At 40.3% G+C, this 12,108-nt stretch overlaps 1 protein-coding gene across 1 annotated transcript in view; it reads right to left on the bottom strand.

The window, feature by feature from the left end:
• Positions 1-12,108, bottom strand: part of PKDCC (protein kinase domain containing, cytoplasmic) — a 45,214-nt gene that overhangs the window by 14,152 nt on the left and 18,954 nt on the right. The window contains exons 3-5 of the mRNA XM_074949337.1: positions 8,985-9,256; positions 4,121-4,200; positions 2,659-2,766 (exon numbers count right to left, since the gene is read on the bottom strand). Of these exons, the coding sequence (XP_074805438.1) occupies positions 2,659-2,766; positions 4,121-4,200; positions 8,985-9,256 (460 nt within the window). The remainder of the gene's footprint in view (positions 1-2,658; positions 2,767-4,120; positions 4,201-8,984; positions 9,257-12,108) is intronic.

Here is a 12,108-nt window from a genome sequence, read left to right as displayed (position 1 = left end):
CAGAAAAAGAACAAACAAGCCACCACTTAAAAAAATATTTTTCCCTTGCCTTGGGAGAGAGTTATACAGCGTCCCGTGACATGCTACTGGTTTCGCTGTCTTTCCACAGACAATATTTTGAGTGGTGTTTTAAGGTGAAATTTGTCTCACCCACATAAAGTGCAAGGGATTAGGGAGCTGAAATCCTCCTCTCCCCGTCCCAGGCAGGGCCAGAACCTGAGCATGTAACTGCCTTTGTGGCTGCTTTTGCCTCTGTGGCTGCTGAACTGATGGGTTGGAACAGTATCCATGACCTCCCCCCCACCACCACCTCTTGCAGTTGTTACATGGCCCAGTGGCCCAAACTACTTATTCTGTGGTCCCAGCATGGCTTGGGAGTAGCGTTGCCTTGTGTGCTGGACCAGCATTCGGCTGTTCTCCTGAGCACCCAATCCTCCCCTACTACCACACCCGGCCTTGCAGCTCCACTGCACCATCAGGAGAATTTCACCGTTGGAAAATCATCTTTGGATTGAGAGTTTTAAAAAAGTGAGTCGCCGTGCTAAAAGTGAAATCTTGCAAGAGAGGAGCCTGTGTGGAGAAGGAAGGATGCGAGTGGACACATGGGGCCTGATTACACTCATTTGCCCTGAGGCCTTTTTAGACTCCTCTGGGAGGATAAAGTAGGGTGATCGAACGTCCCAATATTAGGGGCTTTGTCTTGTATACGCATCTGTACTCCCCCTACCCCCAAAAAGGTATTCCGATTTTTCATGCTTGCTATCTGGTCACCATAGGATAAAGGGGCCTTAAATTATGAATACATTATATATACACACCCACTTTAAGGTCCTTTTACATGACTATAGTGGTGTAAAATGGCCTTAGTGCAAATGAGAAATAGGCCCATGCATTCTGAAGACATGGTATCTAAGTATGAAAATTTACCCATAAGTCAACAAGGTCTTGTTTCAGTGTAATTTCTGTGAGGATATTTGATTTCTCTTGATTACCATTGGCTGAATCCTCACATAAAATAATTTAAAGAACCTAAATGTTGTGTTAAATCAGAATTTTATTAGAATTGCATAAAACTGTGCTCACATGCTCTATGTGCTGTTACACAGGGCAATTTCTATACCCTTTACTCATGTTGAGTAGCACTTTGCTCCCTGAGTAGTTCCTGGGACTACTTGCAAACAAAGGCACTAGCCAACATGAGTAAGGGTAGCAGAATCTGAGCCACAGTTATTCAGGATTATACATAACTAAACCACATATGAAATACAGAAACCTAATCTGAGTGCAGGTCTGCTCCATATCAGTGAAGCCTTGCACTGTTACATCTAGCATTGCTATCTTGGGTTTTCTCCTCGCAATTCTTTATAAGCAGGACAGCCTTTAAAATTCAAAGCCTCATATTATCCTGACACGGCAGCTAAATCTGGAATCAGCCAGCATCACAGAAAAACCTCAACCTTCCTGGCACTTCCTCAACAAAGGATGTGTTTGTACTGTTGATTGTGCTGCTGAGAATGATTTGACTGTGTTGACAGGTATCACTCAGCAAAGACTGTGATGAAAATCTGAACATTAGAAAGTTAAATGAACACCTGAAACAATTTTCTTGCCAATTTTACAACTAAATAAATATCGAATTATTTGTGATTAGTGAGCCAAATTCATCCCTGGGGTCAGAGTCCACTAAAGTCAGCAGAGTTACACCAGGAATAAATTTGACTCATGAGTTGGTCACAAGGGAAATGCTTTACTGAACTTTTCTAATCCTTTACCCTAAATCCATCTTCATTTACCACCCATCTCTTTCTCTCTGCTATGCATATGCAGCAAAACCATCATATTTTCCTATCACCCTCCAGCAGCTCAAAGTATGACATGGATATTGCACCTACAAAAAGATAAATTCTGCACAGCATCTTTTTTTAAGTGGTTTGTCTAAACAAGAACATTTACCTATTCCCCGCTTTCAAATGTTACATTCTGTAATGTGGTCTTCAAGGTAGAATACTGATCTATTCTTATGTTTGAAAAGCACTGTTTTCATTTATGGTGCTATACAAGAGATTTTTGTTAAGATGTAAAAGAAAAACCTTAGCATGTAAACTTTATGCAATTTCTTTGTCAATTTATGCAGTTTTGTTACCCTATCACTGCTGCAAGCTGAAGGCTGCAGGGATTTTCCCCTGCAGAGTAGGTAGGAGGCTTAATGCTTCTAACCTGCAGCAGCTGCAAGATCTTCAAGGAAATCCCATGAATCTTAGGATATCCATGCAGAGCTAGGGTATTATCATGGAGATAAATTGGCTCTCTCTTCATGGGCTCCCTGCTCTGGCCTGCCCCAAACTCCCACCTCAGGGAGGTTCCAAAATGCAGGTTGAGAGATAAGTGTTTGGACATGATACACCTTTCAGCAGGAGTTTATACTGAAGATTTCCCACAGGTTTGACATGGTTGATAGCTACTCTCCATGGCATCAACAACCCACCTTAGTACTTTCCTTGGTACCCATGGAAGTCTGACTATCTGGAAGCCCTGCTGTGGACTTCAATTTCCATGACTTCAGGGACCTTTTTGGTCTCTTCTCCTTATTTCTGCTCCCCTCTACACCTCAGTCTAGATTGAGCCAATAGCTTTACATTTGTCAAAGGAATACTTTACCAGCTTTCGGCATCCGTGTAGTGTTCTGTAGGTATGTGCCACTCTTGTATAAATGCAAAACTCTTTCTAGCTGAGCCACTGTTTCATCTATTCCCCAGTGGAGTTCTCCTTTAATAGTACAGAAAAACAGTGATTTAGACAAAGAACTTGGAATTAATAGGGATTATACCAGAGTAAGGGTCCAAAGGATCAAGATTCAGCTGTGCCAAACTGCGTGATGTTTTTGTAATGTGGACTTAAAGTCCATTAGGCATTACAAAGTGACTGCCAAATTGATTTTCATATGTGCGATGAGTCAAGCCCTAAACCTACGTCTCCAAAGCTGTGCAGCTAGTGTACTGAGACAGCCAGCTTCCTGTCTGAATAGGATAGGATGGGTTACCCACAAGAGATGGAAACTCCTTTCCAGTGAATTCCCTTTGAAATTATTTATAGCCTGGCACATTATACCTCCCCATAAAATGTATTGAATACAAGGCAGGGAAAAAAAAACCTCTGGCATGAAATCAAAAGTACAGTTAAGACATACTCAAGCTACTCTTGTCTGAATGTCATTTTATGGTAAAGATAATGTTATGGTCTACTCTGGATTCTGAAGCATAAAATCATCTCTAATGTCATCCGGGTGATGTATGCAATAAATTGTCTCCAAGGTTCAAATTCCTCTCAGTAGAGATGGCCCATTCAAGGCCCTCCATACCAATGAATCCCTTAACATGGGACTAACATTTTGCAGAGGGCTGTGCATGGGCCCTTTGGTCAGAATGAATTTCATTCTGTGGCCTGGCTTGTTCCTCCTGAGAGCTGCATACAGAGAAGACCAAATTTGGAGTCAAATACTGCTCTGGTCAAACTGCCATTGACTTGCAGTGGGATCTGCACCTATGTAATGGTGAAATTCATCCCTGTGCTGGGGCCCAGGACAAGGCACATACCACTTAAATACTACTTAAGACCTCAAACTAGAGAGTTAAATGGTATATAGGCCTCATCTTGGCTCCTCTGAACAGGAGTGAATTTAATTCTAAAGGCACATCTACACTGCATCTGGAGGTGTAATTCCCAGGTCAGATAGATATTCATGTGCTAGCTCTGCCCAAACTAGCACCTAAAAATAGCAGTGTAGCCAAAGTGGCATGAGCAGCGACTCAGGCTAGCCACCCAAGTACAATCCCATAGGAGATACTAGGTAGATACTCCAGTGACTAGCCCATCCACCACAGTTACACTGCAATTTTCAGCATGCTCGCTCAAAGCTAGCATGGGTACATTTCCTCAGGCTGGAACTTACACCTCCGGCTGCAGTGTAGACGTACCCTAAGTGAGAGCAGAATCTGGCCCTAAAGCAATACATGTAAATGTAGCGCCCTTCCCACCCTCCGCCCTCAAACAAACACTCAAGTTTACAGTAATATGAAAAAGAGAGACATTTGGCAGTATCACATATTTACAGTGGGATTACCTGTAGCATTGACTATCATATCCAATAATGGTCTTAAGGAGGATGGAGCACTGTGTGGCAGAAGATATGTAAAAAAAAACCTGCAATGGAAAAGTAACCCATATTTTAAAATAAAGTTGGCATGGGTCTAGTAACCACTGAACAACATAAACTATTAGAATTTTATTTCTTAAGTCCTTGACCTATTCAGGAAATATAATCATATTCTATAATCAAATAAATATACAGCTGAGACTAGTCACACAGCTGTCTGGCATACCCAGCCTAAGCTGCAATATACAAGGCTGCCTTGTAACTACCTGTAAATGTTCCATTAACACAGAAATTTGCTGTGAAGCCCTATGGATTGTGTCTATTTGCCAAGCTGTCTGTACTTGGACAAACTTTATTAAAGGGACACTGTCAAACTCTGAAGTCTTGTTTTTTCCCCAAAAATCCTTAAAAATACAGGTCAGATTTTTGCTTATTTCATTTCACCGATTATTTCCTTTGCAGTTCTGCATTATTTTTAGGCTTTAAGATGAATGGGGGAGGGGGTTGGGGGGGGATCATTCTACACCACCGAAATTCAGGACATCTTCAATATTCCCAAGAATATTGGTGCAGTCATCACTAACATGCATTCATGATGTTCCCGAATGGACTCCATGTTTGAATGCACATTCTCTGCTGAAAAAAGAACAAACCAACAACAAAACCTGCTAGGGATTCAGGTAGTTTGTGTTGCTTTTCCTAGGAAACAAAAAGTAAAGCAGGTTCTACAATTTCTGGCTTAATTTCTCACAAGCTTGAAACAAGCATCTGGTTATGAAGGCTCTTGACCTGTGCTCAGTGCCTGGTGATACCGAAATGCGAACATTTAACTGGTAATGCAAGTTAAATGATGATGGCTTCACAAAAACACATCTAGGGTTTGGAAATGCAGGCATAGCAATAAATTCTTGGAATTAAAGGTATGCTGATTTCACTTCTCTGTTATTATTTAAAGGTAGAAGTAATTTCACAGTGCCCCTTTAAATTTCTATTGCTAAGCCAATATTACTAACCTCTACAAACCCTGTTTCAGAGGGAACATTAGATAAAGATGGACAGTTCAGGATCTGGTAATATAAACAAAAGTACCAGACATAAATATTAGGTAATAAGCAGAATGGTAACACAAATAGGAAATTTTACTGAGAAAGTTGCCTTGTCTATCCTGTAAAGTACAGCTTCCCCATCCCCCACATGGCCATAGAAACTGCAGTGAATCATACTCACTGGAGAAAATAAAGCAGGTTTCACATAAGCATAATTTTTTTAAAGTTAAAGTTATTGATTGGAAAATGTCAGCTACAGGAGCCAGTATTGTGGCCTATTCAGCTGACATGCTTCCACTTTATACAATTAATATTTTCTGAAGATGTTAACTTTTTTTTATACAAGAGTAAAATTCATCCCTTCTAAAAAGGATATTTACAAAATCCCCACGTTAGATTATTATAAAAGATTTCTTAGTGTTTTATATAAAAAGCAGCACTCTAAATACATAGTGTTTTAAAGGTAAGCAAATCATTACCAATGAAGAATTCATCTGGTAAATGTTTTGCACCTGTAAAATCCATAAATGGATTGCGACTGATCACCAGAAGCATTCTGAAAGTATTTGAAGGTCACAGTTTGCTTTTCAGACTGGGTTGGATATTACAATTGGACAGAAAAGTCACATAGTATTGTTTCTGATCCTCAATTGAATGAGCGTGCAAACATTTTGATATGAACACTCACACGTGTGACTTTGAAATGCATCGACTTCAGTGCCAGTGAAACTCAAACTGGCACTGATGCATCTGATGAAGTGGGTTTTAGCCCACGAAAGCTTATGCCCAAATAAATCGGTTAGTCTCCAAGGTGCCACAAGGACTCCTCGTTGTTTTTTCCAAAGTGGAACATTCATGCAGAGGTACCTTGTAGCGGGGAGGGGATGCGGAGTCACGTGCGCCGACCCCCCCCCACCCCCCAAGATTTCTGCCAGGGTTTATATGCCCTGCCCTGAGTCCCACTGCTACCACCAGAAGAACCTTCACATTGTGCCCTCCCTCCCCCCACTACCGATAGTTACGTTACGTCTCTGCATTCATGATTTGTAGATTATAAAGCCAGAAGGGACCACTGTGAGCTTCTAGTAGTCTGACCTCCTGCATTACACAGGCCAGATAACTTCTTGGAATATGATTCCTTTTTGAACTAGACCATCTCATCTACAAAAAGATCCCATATTGTTTTTAAAATGTTCAGTTATGAAGAATTCACCAAACCTATTGGTAAACTGTTCCAATGGTTCATTACCCTCACTGTTAAAAACGTGCACCTTGAGGGCACAAAAGGATGCATATGTGACTGAAGGAAATAATTTAAACATCCAAGCCAATACTTGCACAACAATTTTTTGTAATATTTTCTCAGCTCTAATAATCCACCCTGAGAAGGAACCAGGAGACTGGCCTAGTGATATTTCTCGTGGGTGGCTCTAATAAATTCAGACACTACTGAAAATTTATACCATTGGTTAATGTGCTGCAGGTTTGGACTATCAAGTAGCACCAGATATGGACAAGAAACCTTTTTTCCAAGCTTCAGAAAGTAGTACTGCCATTCACCTGCCATCACAGTGTCCCAATACATGGGAATCTGGGAACTGGAAAACCTAGTCTCTACCAAGTAGATTGTAGTTTTGTCCTTGCCGAGTGAGCATATAGAGATTGTTGCAGATGCATTCATAAGGGCGGCTGCAGCCTACCATGGTGTAGGTCTGCTTTCATACCAAGACCTATTGTGTGAGCATAATAATAAGCAATAGGGGGTGCTAAAAGCATTAGGATTTTCAAAGTGTAAAAACAGATCTTTAGAAACTGATGACCAGATGGAATAGTTCAGGGGTTCTCAACCTTCATTGCACCGCGATCCTCTTCTGACAACAAAAATTGCTACACGACCCCAGGACGGGGGACTGAACTTTGAGCCTGCCCGAGCCCTGCCGCCCTGGGTGGGGAGCCAAAGCCAGAGCCCCACTGCTCTTGGGATGTGGGGGGGGGGGGAGGGCAAAGCCAAATCCCAAGGGCTTTGGCCCCAGGCGGGGGGCCTGTTCCCTGAGCCCCCACACACTCAGGGCTCAAGCCCTTGGGCTTCAGTCCTGGGCAATGGAGCTCGGGCTTCAGTCCTAGGCCCCAGCAAGGCAAATGCCAGCCCTTGGCAACCCCATTAAAACAGGGTTTTAGAACCTCTGGAATTGTTCAATAGCACTCTCACAAATGTTAACCACTGTGATAGAAAAAGACAGCTTTCTTCAGTGAGACCAGCAACCATTCCATGAAATCACTGTGTCATGGGCATATCCCCATTTATGATAGTGTATGGCTGAAAAGCACACTTAAATATTAAACGTTTTTTTCTGGCCAGTCCAGCAAAATGGCCCTAATGAAAAACTAATCCACTAAGAAGGATCTTTAACCCAAGCAAATGGAAAATTTTGCAGAATACACTAAAAATTGCACTGCGCAAATGCACATGACAGTCATGTAGTGGAATGCATTTCAGTGTGGTCAGATAATGTTACACATATGCTGGTAAGTGCATTGGGACAAAAGCAGAAGACTCTCCCTGGAGAAGTCTCTTCTAGCTGTGGTCTGGCAGGGAATGAGTGGTGTGATACTTGAAAGAGAAGCCTAAGAAAGGAGCACACCCAATTATGGCATTGCCTTGAGACCTTCTACCGTCCTATCTGGATCAGTGCATAGCACTCTGTCTCTCCAGCGCACTTGCACATCAAGCCACAACACAATTAGAAGCAGTGCATTAAGAATGAATTCTTGATCCTATGAAAGCCAATAGTAAAGTTTCATTGGGATCAGCGTTTGGCCCAAAGAGTGAGTTGAGTGATCAGCGTTAGTGAAGAGCCAAGACCACAAACATAAAACCCTCATGTAAAATTCCTCAGTTGTAAATCTGAAGAGACCTTAAGAAACAAAATTCTAAGAAACACATTTGAGCTTGACACTTTCTTCAGAGTTCTGACTGGCCAGACATAATATCACCTGATTACCTAACTGCCATGTGCAGACCTCAATGGGGGGCACTGGAGGATGGACAGTAGTGCAAGAAGCAAGCAAAATCATTGCCTATTCAAAGAACAGCAATTGGTTTGTTGGCGTGCGGAAGCATGGGGTCAATTGTCAGGAGAGAACTATATCACTATATTCATTATAACCCCTGGGAGATTGGTCTACACTAAAGTAGTAAAATGACGTTACAGGTTTTTGACTATCAAACAATTGAACCAGCAAGTTTTATAATCAGCAGAAAAGAGGCATGGTCTAATGAGAGAGGCGTATGGTTTAGTGGTCAGAGCACAGAACTAGAAGACAGAATCGTCTGAATTCGAATCCCAGCTCTGAAGTCATTTCACTTCTCAGCCTCAGTTGACTCATACTTAAAAGGGGATGATAACACTTACTAATCGACAGCATTGATGCGTTGTGTGAATCATTTCATTAATAATGCAGTAACTGTGCCCAAATCATCCTAAGATTACCCCAGTTTTTCATGGCTATAAATCTTTACTGTGTAACTGACTTCGGTAGAGTTATACCAAAATAGACTTTAGTAGTGAATCAGACCCAATGGTTGCAAAGTACTTCCAAGATATTAATGTTATGTATTATTATTAATGAAACAAATATTTACAACACAAATTATTCATGGTTTTAGTTATTAGTCTATAAAGGCCCGATCCAACATTTCCATTGACCTCAATGGCTATAAATGACTATACAGAATTCTTGTCAAATTTTATTCACTTTATCTACTTAGATAACTGGTCATCTACCTGTACGCATTATAAAGATTCCTCTTCTCATTCATATTTCGACATCGGCCCTCCACAGAGCAGGGAAGAGTGAAATTTCTGGCTGGAAACTCTATAAAACAGTCACGGTTACTGGTGCAAGAGCTTTCTTCTATGCTGGCGTCATCCAAATCTGTCACTTTCAGTTCTCCATCTACAATCACAAACTGTCGAGGGCGAAAATCCAACAGCGTCACGGAGCCAAGAGGCGAGTGAGCCAAATAATGCAAAAGCCGAACTAAGCTGAGACATATCTGAAAGGTAAAAGCACAGTCTGGGTTACTTGTCTAGTATGGAGCATGTAAAAAATAATAATAATAATGCATCTGCTTTAATTAAGTTACACACATAATAATGAACCAAGATTGGCATTAAATTTATCATCAGAATCAGAGAGTGAGTACATTCCAGGCATTCTTCATAAAATTTAACATTATTCTTTCAATGTAACCTTTAGAAGCTTGATACTAAAACGTGCTTCTTTACCAATTTTTCCCCTATGCAATTTTATTATTGTAGAGTTGCTCATGAGTTCTGAGCTGCTGAGGCTTTTTTGTTTTGTTTTTATTATTTTAATAGAAATAAAAGCATTTTTTTTAATAAAACATCATACGTAGACCCCGATCCTGCAATCTAAGTCTCTTATCCTCTAAAAATGGACACGTACTTCACTTGTCACACTGAGAGTAGTTTGACTTCAGTGGAACTATTCACAGCACATAAAGCTAAGTCTTTGTAGGAACAGGGCCTATCCATGTAGACAGACCCTTGTGTCCACATAGAATCCCATTCAAGTTAATGGATCTCCACACATGTGCATCAGATTGGGGCCATAGAGTGAAGACTTATCTGGGCTTTGCAAATAGATAGAAGAGAATAATATTTGGAACCTTCAAATTTGGACCCAACCCTATAGTTTTTATTACTGTTGGCAGTTCATTTATGTGAAGACTTGACAATATTTCTTTGTATGTATTGTATAACACACTAATCAAAAACAATATTAATATGCACGCAGCTAAATATTTGCATGCTCATTCACTGTATTCAATTAATGACATGTCTTATGCAGGCTAGAAAGCTTTTTATTGTTTACATGTTAGCTTTGGTTTTTTGTTAAAACTGTTGTTAAGGCCATATGTATTAAAGTAGTCAAATCACAATTCAGTCTCAGGACATAAATGATATACTCAGGGAAATACTTAAATGCATACTTCAGACGAAAATAGAGGTTGAATGTGGCTTACATTATACTTCACAGACTTTACGTCTGTGAGATATTAGGACTATCCAATACTTCTGTAATCATTTCCCCTGCCTTACCAACCTGAAACATTTTTGTTCCACTTAAGCAATATCAAACGTTTATGGAGAGATACTTGTAGGTATAAATGAATACAAGCATGGTTATGGGATGTCTGCACTGACTGCTCTTTTGTTCCTCTTGAAATTTACAGAAATCTTCTATACAGAGTCCCAGAGGATGCTATATATAAAAGGCGTATCGTGTTGCTGAGGAAATGAAAGTAGACCAAATTGAAGCATTTAACATTCAGAATATCAATGTGATTTCTTCCTTGGGTCAGGAGCACTGCACAGAACCTCATTATAGGAGCTGAACACTGTGCTAAAATCGTTACCAGAAGCTTGAACAAAATTATAATTAACATCTAACTGCTCAAAGGTAAATATAGAAAAAAAAATCACTTTTCACAGATTTCTTAAACTACTACAGAAAACTCTGCATAAAAGTATACAAATGTTGCCAAAAACTAAAGAGGGATTTTTGTTTGCAATCTGAAATCATTCCTCCTTCCTCAAACACTACCAAGGCCCTGATCCTGCAGATGGATCCACTGACACAGACCCTTGTGCCTGTACTGAGCCCTGTTGAAGTCCTTTATCTATGTACCTGCCCTCAGTGTTAATATGGGCTGTGTGTGTATATCCCCCACAACAAGATTAAAATACACATTTTAGGACTCAGTTCTGCACCATTGCTTTCCACTGATTTCAATAGGTTTGGGGAGATTTGGTCCCTGTCCTGTAAGCACAAAGGTACTACCTGAGTGTATAAAGTTAAACAACCATGTTAATGTTTGCTTGACTGGGGCAGATACATAAATAATTCTTATGTATTCAGCTGAGAACTTGCATCCTTTTTCCTCTCCTCTATGACAGCTGCACACTAGATAAGGTAATAGTTATGACATTGCCTAAGGCTTCATTACAGTAGTTCCAAGAATATTCTATTTATAATTACATCTCTATGATTCAGACCAGCATTGCCAAGGTATTTCTCCTTCATCTCCCTCTAACTGCCCTGTAAGGGATACCCATTCTAAAGAGAATTTCCACCCACATCCTATGTGATATGGTCAAGCCAGTAATCTACTGCATCGTTTGCAATTTACATCACTGTGTCATAATTTGCAGTTGCATGGGTGAGGTGTGAGGGAGACAGAAGTACACTTCATTGGCCACTGCAAACTAAAAACTCGGATTGAGTCATCATTAGGAATTTATTTCTTTTAGAACAACATAGTGGAAGTTTAACTCATGGGCCAAATGCAGTTCACAGAGCTCTAAAAGAAGCCTGTAACTGCCCTAATCGTTAATAGTAAGGTACATCCCACCGAGACTACAGCTCAGCATACCCTATCATGATGAAAGTACCTCTACAATCTGGGCTCCATTCCATACAAATTAAATGTGACCTCCATGTTTCTGTTAAATTGCCAAAGTGGGCTTCACTGGGCAAACTCTCTTTTAGGATCTGTGTACATTTATAAACTTGCTTTACCCTTTACTCTCTCCTAGTAAAAGGCAACATAACAGGAAACAGTAGGAAACAATTATAAAATCAGCTTATGATAATGATCAAGATAGGGATGTCACATCCTTCTATTGTCTGAATTCCAGTTGCAGAGCACAATGTTCAAGCCAAAAATGCCAAGCTCTGAGTTTTTAACAAGTATGAAACCTTTGAAGATATAACATGAATAGCACAGAACATCCTATAATTAGATACCATCAACAGACATAATAGCGCAGTGTCTTAAAAACTGAAAAATGGAAGTGTTATGTCTTATAGACAAACCAAGAC

Source organism: Natator depressus, chromosome 3, assembly GCF_965152275.1.
Source record: "Natator depressus isolate rNatDep1 chromosome 3, rNatDep2.hap1, whole genome shotgun sequence".
NCBI lineage: Eukaryota > Metazoa > Chordata > Testudines > Cheloniidae > Natator > Natator depressus.
Note: the sequence above shows the minus strand (reverse complement) of the source record. Positions and strands in the feature narration are given on the sequence as shown.